At 37.8% G+C, this 12607-nt stretch overlaps 1 protein-coding gene across 50 annotated transcripts in view; it reads right to left on the minus strand.

Moving 5' to 3' along the window:
- Ptprd (protein tyrosine phosphatase receptor type D) overlaps positions 1-12607 on the minus strand; it is a 2343620-nt gene that overhangs the window by 59041 nt on the left and 2271972 nt on the right. For all 50 annotated transcript variants that reach the window (XM_045148487.1, XM_045148550.1, XM_045148541.1 and 47 more), the window contains 2 exons: positions 1525-1644; positions 889-1043 (listed from right to left, as the gene is read on the minus strand). In XM_045148487.1, the coding sequence (XP_045004422.1) occupies positions 889-1043; positions 1525-1644 (275 nt within the window). The remainder of the gene's footprint in view (positions 1-888; positions 1044-1524; positions 1645-12607) is intronic.

The raw sequence follows: 12607 nt of genomic DNA on the forward strand, positions 1-12607 counted from the left end.
GAATATAAGACTATAACCTTTGTAAAATAAATAAATTTCAAAAATTAAATATATAGATAGATTTTATATATATATATTCTAGAATCCATCTAGACATTGTGTATACTTTATCACTGATGATATTTGAAAGGAACTTGGGTGCCTGGAAAAAAACTGGCTTAATCTTAAAAATGTATGAACACATATAGAATCTGAACAGTGATATGGTGGATGTTAGATTCAAATAGGTATGTATAAATTATACACCTTCAGAGGAATACAGTTCATTTTCTCAAAGCACACACAACTTCTTCCAAATTTTAGGATTTTGTATATATTTTATTACATAAACTTACAAAATTAAATGAGCATATTTATTATATGTGAATTGATATTAATAATGTATAAAAGGCACATATCTTAAGTAATAATTTCCCTAAAAGCTTATATGACTACAATATTATTTTGTTGCACACTTTTCCCCTATATACAGTTTTTTTAAAGTATCAATCCAGCCAATAAGAGCTTGTTGAACATTTCGCATAACCATATTTTAAAAATATTCTTCCATAAAGAAGGTGGAATTTGAGCATGGTTATGTTAACATTTATTTTATGTTTTATGTAAGGTCATTTGGCAATTTAATTTTGTGTTTATCCATTTATTTTTACTTTGAGGCGGAAACAGTGATAGATCATTGTTGCTGTAGTTTCCAGGAGGACCATATGCTCTATCAGATCTCCATTTAACCCAAAGAGACCAGCATAGTTTATGAAGATATTTACTATCCTACGATATCAACAAGTTACAAAGAGAACATCCAACATGGAATAATTTAGAGTTCTGTTTCTCAAACCTCCTTTTGGCAAGCAAATAAAAAATTAAAAAAATGCTCTCAGTGGATCTTACCTGCAGTGCACAACCATTGGACCCGCATCCGGAGGGTTACAGGTTTTGACTCTCCTTAAGAAAGCCAGAAAAGGTGTGGGGTGCTCTGGAACACCGTGATCAGGCCAGGCAGTGAACTGGAATTGCCTCACTTCTCTCTTCTCGCTGGAACCATTCTGTGACACAGGAACAGGGTCTGAAATTATTGTCCTAACCTCAGTTAGTTAGCTATACTAAGTTACAGAAGTTGTAACACTAAATTAACTACCTGAATTCCTTCTACTCACCTACTTGAATATCTAAATTGAACTAATCCTAAATGACACATATTTGTTCAAGATGATAAAACTTTAGGTGAGCAGCAATCCATAATTCAGTTTAACCATCAGGACCACTCCTGTTCTATTTCACAGAAAGAACAAGCTCTTATTCATTTGCTGAAACCTTTGTTGGAACACAAGTTTCATATTTATTATAAATCGCCAGACTAGGAGAAAAATTGTTGAGTGATAATGGAAGAATTATTTCATTTTTCACTGTTGCCAGTGGGACTAAGATTTAAGTAAAGGCTTAAGATAGCCAATTTCTCAAAGATGCTTTCTTTGGAAAATGGAGGTATGGGGGTGGGGACATGGAGAGCAAAGATAAAAATCAAACCTTATAAAGTGTAAATGTTCGCACACAATATGTGGCCAGCTCTATGGTATCCAGGAGTGTCACTTGTACCAGTCCGTGAGTTTCTGTGCCTCTGCTGGGCCAGTACTGGTCACACTTCACCTGCAGAAAGAAGTGACACATTCAGGGCAGATATTCATCAATTCCTTGTTAGCGTTCCTGTCAGTTGATATTGAAGGGAAACAGCAATTTCTTCTATGTTGATCTTTCTCTAGCATACGTTCTTATTATCCCAGTATATGTAAATTACTGCTCTGATATCAATATGAACCAAATTTTTCAAACTGGGAGTAATATTATACAGGAACAGATTCAATTTTTCTGGAAAAAATAAGTTGTAGATTGTTGCTAAATAAAATAAGGAGAGAAATATTTGAAACTTCAGAGTACTTAGGGGAAGAAAACCCATAATTTGTTCTTGTGTAAATACTAAGATTCCCAACAGAAATATTGTTCTGAAACATTTAAGTTATATGCTTTTGAAAGTCACAAGCTACTTCCACTTGAGTTATCACAATTTCCAAATGTGCCTATTTAAAGAAAAGTAGATATAATTTTAAAAATAATTATCAAAGTATAATAAACAATATAAGCACAAATTTTTAAATAGCAGATAAATACTACTGTATCCAAAATAAATTAAGTCTGTCGTGTCTAGAGGGAAATATTTGTCTGTTCTTTAAAAATGGTCTCAGAGGGTCATAGTAGCAGTGCAGATTTAAGTAATTTAAAATTCATTCATTTGAGATAAATAGTCTACAATTTCTATGTGGAGTGAAACAAAGCACATGAAAATATTCAACACGATTATTTTAATATGAAACAAAGAATAATTTCAATTCCATAATAAGCCTCATATTTACTGAACCTGTCCACTGAGAATTTCAAACAATAATACAAAATAGTAAGCAGCACTGTATTTTCTTCTGAGGTCATAGATAAGAAAATAGCCTTTTTACCACAGATGAAAAGAAAAATTGAAATGATTTAGACCTGAAACCAAATGAGATACATGTGTCACAAAAGGATGCTAGCTCTATGTTAGAGAGTAATTCTATATTTTTTTATTGTCAAATAATTATTTTATTTTCCTTTTTAGGCTTATTTTTCACTTCCATGATTATAAAAAAAATACTCCATAGTAGATTTCCGGCCAAGATGACAACTGCCTCCTAGCTGCCCTGCAAATCCCGGGGAAAGAAAGGCAAGACAATAAGGGTTTTCTGGGACTTCTTATCAGTTGGAGGGCGGGGGAGGGCGGGGGGGGGGGAAGGGGAGAACGGTGATTTATGGATTCCCTTGGGGGTGGATATACCACCCCTAGCACCAAATAGCAGTAGTGCCCTGAGGCCGGGGCCGTGACGCCCCTCTGCAGCCCCGCAACCCACTGCCACAGCCCTGCGATGCTCCTCTGTGGCTCTGTGCCCAACGTGGCGGCTACACGCCTGCCGCCAGGGACCCATGTTTGCCTCCGCAGACCCGCTGTAGTGGACCTGCACCCCGCTGCCACTGCACCCGCTCCAACGCCCAGATCACGTACACAGATCAATCCCTGTGTGCGGAAGCTTAAACTGCTCTGTACACTTTCCCACACTCAGTGAGCCCAGTCCCACAGCAATTGCCACACAAGCCCAGAGTGTCTCTCACTTGCACCAGCTCAGGTGCTCTCTCCTACCTGTCTACTGCACCCACCATCCTACATTCTCCTGTGGCGGGGGAGCGCAGACTGTTTCTGGGTCCCAGGGTTTCCAGCCAGAGTTTGGGCTGCTTCAGGGCTTTGTACCTCAGTCCCCCTCCAAGTTCCAATGCCGGCAGCTATGGTGCATTACCGCTTCAGAATTCAGGCAACTTTGGTGCCCCTGTCAGGCAGTAGATAGGCAGCTTTCGCAAGTGGGAGCCAAAGCCCAGGCTGCCTAACAACTGCCACAGGCTGCCTCAGATTCCCATTGCACTAGAGCACATACTGATCCACCCACCTACTTGCCCATACACTGTCATGGGCAGACCTCAGCACAAAAGAAATAACATGAAAAATCAAATGCAAGAAAACCCAGTTAGACCACCCAGTCCTACAATGAATGCATCTGACCAAAACATAGAAGAGTTATTAGGATAAGAACATCAAATTGAAGTTATGAGCAATGCAACCCTGACCAACCAACTGATAGAACTTACAGGAAAGCAACCAAGGACCTATAATCGTGTTGATGCTACCATCACTAAGCTAGAACAATTTGATAAGAGATTGGAAGGAGTTAAAAGAGAGTTAATACTTTGGAGGGAGAGTGAAAAAAAAAAAAGAGGACCTTAAAAATCAGCTGGCCATACTAAATGAAGACATAAAGAAATGCAGGGATGAATTCGAAGACTCATCAAGAAAACCAGAAAATGATGTGAAAAGGGAGCTTGGCAGAGTGATGAAAATGATACAGAGAAAAGTAGTAGAAAATGCAAACTTAATTGAAGACACCCAAAACTCTCTAGAGGCCCTCAAGAACACAGTCAGTGAAATGGAGGATAGAAACTCTGATCTGGAAGACAAGATGGAAGAAACAGTTCGAGAGTTCAAAAACTTCAGTTAGTTCAAAAGTTACTGCAAACAGAACATGAGGGAATTGTGGGATACACTTAATCATCTTAATATCAGAATCATTGGAATACCAGAAGGAGAAGAATTTCAGACCAAAGGCATGGAGAACTTATTTAACAAAATAATTGAAGAAAACTTCCACAGTCTCTTAAAAAAAAGGCCCATCAAGATACAAGAAGCCAACAGAACTCCAAACAGACTGGACGAAAGGAAAAACTCTCCAAGACATATTATCATTAAAACTCTAAACATTGACACCAAAGAGAAAATCTTAAAAGCAGCTATGGGAAAACAGTGCACCACTTTCAAAGGTAACCCCATCAGAATTACTTCAGACTTCTCAATGGAAACCCTGAAAGCTAGAATGGCCTGGAATGGAACTCTCCAAAGTCCAAGAACCTATGGATTCCAACCCAAACTACTCTACCTGGCAAAACTATCCATCATAATAGATGGTGAAAGAAAAATTTTCCATGATAAAACTCAGCTTCACAGTTATATGAACACAAATCCAAACCTACAGAGAGTATTTCTGGAAATTCTCTACAGAGAAGAAACAAATAACCAAAGTCAAATGTCTACAAGAAGCAGATCACAACAACCAAACCCAGACTAGGCACAAAAAAATTCAAAGCCCATAAAAACACCAACACACATCTACCACCACAATATGGCAGGGATCAAATCAAATCTCAGTCATTACCATAAATATTAATGGCCTTAATTCACCCATCAAGAGACACAAGCTAACAGGATGGATCAAAAAATTACACCCCTCAATCTGTTGCCTTTAAGAAACCCACCTCACCACAAAGACAGACACCTCCTTAGGGTAAAGGGGGGAGGGGGGAGACAATATTCCAAGCAAATGGGAATAAGAAAAAAGCTTGTGTAGCTATATTAATATTGGATAAAATAGACTTCAAACCAAATATAATCAAAAAAGACAAAAGAAGGCTATTTCCTACGCATCAAGGGAATGATCCATCAAGAGGCTATTACAATCATAAATTTGTATTCACCAAACACAGGGTCACCACAGTTCATAAAACAAAACCTACTTGACAATAAAACAGAAATAACCACCAACACCATCATAGCTGGGGACTTCAATACACCATTATCAGTAATAGACAGATCATCCTAACAGAAACACAACAGGGAAGTAAGAGAGCTCAACAAAACAATAGAGCACCTAGACATAACAGACATCTACAGAACTTTCCATCCCAAATCCACAGACTACACATTCTTCTCAGCAGCCCATGGAACATTCCCTAAAATAGACCATATACTGGGTCACAAAGACTGCCTCTACATATTTAGGAAAATTGACATAATTCTCTGCATTATATCAGATCACAATGCTACATTGCTAGAAATCAACAACAAAAGACCCACCAAGAATCCCAACAGCACCTGGAAACTGAACAGCATGCTTTTAAACAATAAATGGATAGTGAATGAAATCAAAAAGGAAATTGCAAAATTCCTGGGATTGAATGAAAATGAGAACATATCATACCAAAACTTATGGGACACAATGAAGGCGGTCCTCAGGGGGAAATTCATAGCACTCAATGCCTTCATAAAAAAGACATAAAGCTAACCCTAACCCTAACCCTAACCCTAAACCTAAACCTAAACCTAACCATAACCCAAAAAGAAAAAAAAAAAGAAAAAGAAAAAAAAAAAGACAGAAAGATCCCAAATCAATAACCTAACCATCCACCTAAAGGCACAGGAAAAACAAGAAAAATCCAACCAAAAGAGCTCCAGAAGGAACAAAATAATTAAAATCAGAGCAGAAATTAATGAATTCGAAACCAAGGCAACAATTAAGACAATTGACAAAACAAAGAGCTGGTTCTTTGAAAACATAAACAAGATTGACAAACCCCTGGCCAATTGGATCAAGCAAAAAAAGGAGAAGCTTCAAATTATCAAAATTCAAAATGAAAAAAGGAGAGATCACAACAGACATAAGTGAAATTGGGAGAACCATCAGGACTTATTTCAAAAACTTCTACTCCACAAAACTGGATAATGTGGAGGAGATGGATATTTCCTGGATACATACCATCTATCAAAGCTAAACTCAGAGCAGATTAATCACCTCAATGAACCCATCACACTCATGGAGATTGAAAAAGTAATAAAAAAACTCCCCAAAAATAAGAGTCCAGGACCAGATGGCTTCTCAGCTGAATTCTATCAAACCTTCATGGAAGAAACCAAACCAATCTTCTTAAAACTGCCACACAATTGAAGAACAGGGAAAGCTACCCAACTCCATTTATGAAGCTAGTATCACCCTAATTCCAAAACCAGGCAGAGATGCCAAAAGAAAAGAAAACTACCGGCCTATTTCCCTAATGAACTTAGATGCAAAGATCCTGAACAAAATCCTTGTAAACCAAATACAACAACACACATCAAAAGCATTATCCATCTTGACCAAGTGGGATATATCCCAGGAACACAAGGGTGGGTCAACATACAGAAATCTGTCAATGTAATACACCACATAAACAAGGTTAATCATAAAAACCACATGATCATTACGAGAGATGCAGAAATGGCCTTTGACAAGATACAACATCACTTCATGATCAAAACATTGGAAAGAATTGGCATGTTTGGTTGATATCTTACCATACTAAAGGCAATATACAAAGATCCTAAGGCCCAAATAATACTTAATGGAGAGAGACCAGAGGAATTCCCATTAAGATCAGGAACAAGACAGGGTTGTCCTCTCTCACCTCTGCTTTTCAATATAGTACTGGAAGTCCTCGCTCAAGCAATAAGACCTTATAAGGAAATAAAAGGGATACAATTTGGAAAGGAAGAAGTTAAGTTAGCTCTATTCGCTGATGACATGATTGTATATGTAAGAGACCCGAGAGACTCCATCCCAAAACTCCTGAAGCTGATTAACTCCTATAGCAAAGTAGCAGGATACAAAATCAATGCACAAAAATCAGTAGCATTTCTATATGCAAATGACAAAGATACAGAGAAAGAAATAAGGGATATAGTCCCATTTTCAATAGAAACAAACAAACAAAAAAATACCTTGGAATAACGTTAACCAAGGAAGTGAAAGATCTATACAACGAAAACATAAAAACCCTCAAAAAAGAAATCGAGGAGGACTTGAGAAAATGGAAATGCCTCCCATGCTCCTGGATAGGCAGAATTAACATTGTGAAGATGACAATTCTACCAAAGGCAATATATAGATTTAATGCAATTCCAATTAAAAGCCCTACAGTGTTCTGCACAGAGATAGAAAAAATGATCTCAAAGTTCATATGGAAAGGCAGAAGGCCTCGCATATCCAAACATATCCTCAGCAAAAGGAATACCCCTGGTGGCATCACCATACCTGATCTAAAGCTATATTACAAAGCCATAGTAATAAAAACAGCAAGTTACTGGCATAAAAATAGGAGTATATACCAATGGAATAGACTTGGAGACCCGGGCTTTGGTCAAGTAACTATAGCTACTTAATATTTGACAAAGGCCTGTACAATATAGGCTGGAAAAAAGACAGCATTTTCAACAAATGGTACTGGACAAACTGGATAACCACATGCAGGAAACTGAAACTTGATTCACACATTTCACCATGCACTATACTCAAATCCAAATGGATCAAAGACTTCAATATAAGACCAGAAACTCAAATACTACTGGAAGAAAATTTAGGAATTACTTTCCATGATATAGGAATGGAAAAAGACTTCCTGAACAAAACCCCAGTAGCTCACGATCTTAAATAGTCACTCAACCAATGGGATCACATGAAGCTGAAGAGTTTCTTTACAGACAAGCATACAATAAGCAAAGCCAATAGATTACCCACAGAATGGGAGAAAATATTTGTGGGTTATTCAACTGATAGAGGCCTAATCTCTAGAATCTACAAAGAACTCAAAAATCTAAAAAGTAAAAAGTCAAATACCCCACTCACAAAATGGGACAAAGAGCTGAACAGGCAGTTCACAATGGAAGAAACACAAATGGAAAACACACACTTAAGAAAATGTTTATCATCCCTAATCATCAGAGAAATGCAAATTAAAACAACTATGAGATTCCACCTTACCTCAATAAGGATAGCAAACATCAAAAAATCAAATTAAAATAAATGCTGGTGAGGATGTGGAGGAATAGGAACACTCATCCACTGTTGATGGGAATGTAGGACAGTACAATCACTTTGGAAAGCAATATAGGGACTCCTGAAAAAGCTGACTATAGAGTTACCAACAGACCCAGTTATTCCCTTACTGGGCTCAACCCTAAAACCTTCAAACCACAGGCCAGAGAGATTTGCTCAACCATGTTTGTATCAGCTTAATTTGTAACAGGTAAGAGCTGGACTCAATCCAAATGTCCATCAGTAGAAGAATGGATAACTAAGATGTGATATATCTACACAATGGAATTCTACACAGCAGTAAGAAAAAATGACACAAAGAAATTTGAGGAAAAATGGGTGAACCTGGAACAGATCATCCTCAGTGAACTTACCCAACCACAGGGAAAAAAAAAAAAAAAATTGCCACATAGTCTCACTCACCTACAGCACCTAACCTGAATCTACCCAAGATACCATACATACCCAGCAAGCATCTCATGGACTAGACACTAGGATGGATTATGTTGGAGGGGAGGGTATAGAAGGGGTGGGAAGCAGTAATTTAGACCCAAACGGCAATGGTATCATAAAATTCTATTTCCTAAAATGCAGACCAAATCATTGAACCCTCACGTGAACAAGACACTGGAGAGGATAGGATCAATTTAACCTAAACCTTCTACATCTTCCCTCCATCCCTCTCCCTCTCTCTCTCTGTCTCCTTCCTAACTCTTGTATATTATTTATATTCTTCCTCATTTTCTTAGTGGGCACTGACCCGTGACTCCCAGTACCAGCATGGGGCTATTATCCACAATGAGCTTTTGATCAGAGAAACCTACAAGTTTTCCTAAAAGAATGACACATTTCTGTCAGAGTACTTGATGAGCCACCAAATGTTAGTGCTAAGACCCTATTGCTGAAGACACCATATGCAGCTGACACGCAAAATGGAACAGCATGGCTGGAAGCCAGGGAGAGTCATTCCCCATACAGTCAGTGTATCTGGTGCCAGAAGGTGCTTCATGGGGGACTGGGGGAAATAACCAATATCTGTCCAAGCAACTCATGGTCTAACCTACTTAGCAACAAATAACCTGTTGTGATGCCCACACAAGTGCTATAGTGGCACACAGCCATGGTGGGGAACCAACTGTTCTTGATTTGGCTAACTGATCCCCTCAGTGGTACGGGACTCATAGCTGGACCTGGGAAACAAGTCAGAATCATATCCAAACATAAGGTCTCTCTCCAATATCAAGCTACCATCAATCATGGGCTACAAGAGGGCCTATACCTATTAAACTCTGTATAAAAAAAAGTAAGGGTTATTTCATTTGTCCTGGAACTAACTTACTCTCTGTTGGAGAATCTGCTTCTCTTTTTTATATAGATATAGATCCTAAGGAGAGAGCAACCCCATCATACCTCCAAAGGGCCCCGGCTAAAACTAAGGAAAATTAGTGAAACAAGCAATGGTGGTCTTTTCTTGATGAACCAGATACCAGCACAAGGGGGAAGGAGACCAACACAGAGAAAAATCAACTCCTACCAAATCAGAGAGCCAGAGCCTCAGAAGCTCCAAACACCTCATCACTGAAGCAGACCAAAAATGAACCCAACATGACTCAGGGATATTTTGCAGAAGAGGGGGCGGAAAGAATGTCAGAGCCACATGTTGGGTCAGTATATGCAGAGGCATTTATTGTACAAATAACTGTGGGCTAACTCCACAAGGCATGACCCATATACCTCAACAAGGAGGGGCCAATGGGGAGGGGGTAGGTCATGGATGAGCCTAATAATGGTACCAAACTGCCTGTATTTTCTGAATATAAAACTAGTAAGAAAAATACCCCATAGTGATACCCTCCCTCCCCCCACTTACCCCTTTGAAACTCCATTTTCCATCATACCCCCCTCCATCTCAATCAGTCTCTCTTTTACTTTTTTTTAGAGGGGAAAATCTTATTATTTTATTTATTGATTTAAAAAACGTCATATACAGGACCTTATTGCTGTTAATGTCAGAAACTCTATGGACATCACTATAAACCATGAAGCCCCTTATAGTCTGAGAAAGGCTTGTTTACTCAAAATGCACAGAGCTTTGCCTACAAGTTAAGGTAGCTGGCATACTGTACAGGAAGCCCCTTTCTTTTTTAAAATTTTTAATAATTCTTTATTTTAAATGAATGAAAGGTGCCATCTTTGGTCTTACATGAAGGCTACATACCATTATTATCATAGATACTATATTTTTTTGGCCTAGTGAGTAAGTTTATTAGATAATTACTTGCTGTTGTGTTTGTTATGAATGCTAGCAGCATTCTGTGAGTAATAGTGCAACTAAGCCACAACAGTAGTATCACTCCTCTGAGTGCTGGGAATCTGAGTGCTTTGACCTTCTAACAAAGCAGACATCTGATCTGCCACACACAGTTTTTTGTACAAGAAAAAGAAGAATGACACTTTACTACATTCATTTGGGAAGTCAGAAATTAAACTCACAATGCTTGATTTCCATGCTCTTCTTTTAAATGGGATACCATATAAACAACTTTTTGATGAAAAAAGTGGGTCAGAGTAAAATGAAAAAAGCATGCCTTATTAGTATTAGCAATATTTTGTGTGCTTCCTCTGTGCACAGAATAACCTGGTGGTTTATTTATATAATATACCATAACCCCAAAAGGACAGTTCTTTAAGGACAATATTGATAAGCATGACCAGTCCTGAACACCTCATATGTTCTTTGACCATCTGCTAAACTCAGATCATATATGAGATATTCAGCAAGAGCTATTAGTTGAGAGGAATCAACATTATTTAAATAGTAATAATCCATTTAGAAAAACAATCACAAAAAATTTATGCCAAAATTTCATTTGTTAAAGCCATAAAATTAATGCCTGGTTAAGATCTCATTGCAAAGGCAAAAAATAACATTGCAGGATTTGTGTTACAATTTCTGAGAGGCTGCCAACAATGTATTGAGTCAAATAATGAATACAGACCCTCAATCTTACAGAAAAATCTCTAAAATCAAAGCAAATTTGTAAAAATCTCTTAAAGACGAGTATCCCAATGACGTATTCAAAAGCATCACATTAATACACCAAAACTATTGACAAGGTCAGGTTCTTTCACTGAAACAAATTTAAAAGTGGGGACTGAATCAGCATAGACTATTTAGTCAGGAAAGAGCAGATAAGGAATGTGAAGCCAGCCTTTATGAAACTTTTTCCCCAGAAGCAACAATTTGCTATGTAGAAATCTGCTGCATCCCAAGCCAGGTGCTTTGGCATATACTGGCAATTCCAGCACAAGGGACACTTCTGAAAGAAGTTTATGCATAACCCACCTTATAACATATGTGAACTTGTACATGTGTGTTATCAGCAATGCAATAAAATATGTCCTCTTAGCTCAACTCAGCAATGGAAGCTGCACAGTCTTGTTGTTAAGTCCCTAACACTCAGAGAGGGTCTCTGTTTTCAACTTGATTCTCTGTATGCCTTGTACAGAATTCATCTGATTTTACAGGGCTCAATTTAAAAGCTTCCAATTACTAGCAAGTATTATTTTAAGCTGTTCATTTTGAGCCATATACTATGCAAATACTTTCTGATTTCAATATTAGAGATTATGAAGTGCAATGTGAAAAAATGGAAAAATTAGAAATGATTTTTCTGAATTAGCTAATGCAACCGAACTAACTGTAGTCTCTCCTTTCTTGAAATGTTTTACTCTGACAACAGCCTTTCTCCCACCTTGTTTTCCTGAAAGCACATCTCATAATGTTTTTCTAGAGTTGCCATTTGCCAGGCTTCATGTCTAAAGCTAAAGCTGAATGTGAGAGAACTCCTGCCTCATCTGCAAAATGGAACTGTATTACTGGCATTACCCTGGGATTGTAAAATGCATTCAAACAATTAAAACAAAGACCTACACGGTGTGCCACTCTATAAGAACTAGACCTTATTGATTCAGTCTTGGTTGTTTTTTATGAATGTAGTTATTATAAACTGCCTAACTTATTCTAAATGTTAAAACAAGGGACCCCTTGTTAATTACAAAAAGTATTGATTGAGGGTAAATGTGTAAAGCAAGGTATTAGAGATTGTGGTGATACAAAACGAAAATGAAATAAAATGGTCCTTGTCCTCAAATCCATGAGTCTTAATGACTAAATATGGAAGTATGTAAACCACCTGCTTCTTCTAATTGATAGTTGTGAAATTCCAAACAACTCTGCTTGTACCCTAGGCTGCAGTGAAAAAAGACTTTGCTAGCTATTGGAGTAGGCAGGCATTAGAGTT

This window comes from Jaculus jaculus, chromosome 1 (assembly GCF_020740685.1).
Source record: "Jaculus jaculus isolate mJacJac1 chromosome 1, mJacJac1.mat.Y.cur, whole genome shotgun sequence".
Taxonomy (NCBI): Eukaryota; Metazoa; Chordata; class Mammalia; order Rodentia; family Dipodidae; genus Jaculus; species Jaculus jaculus.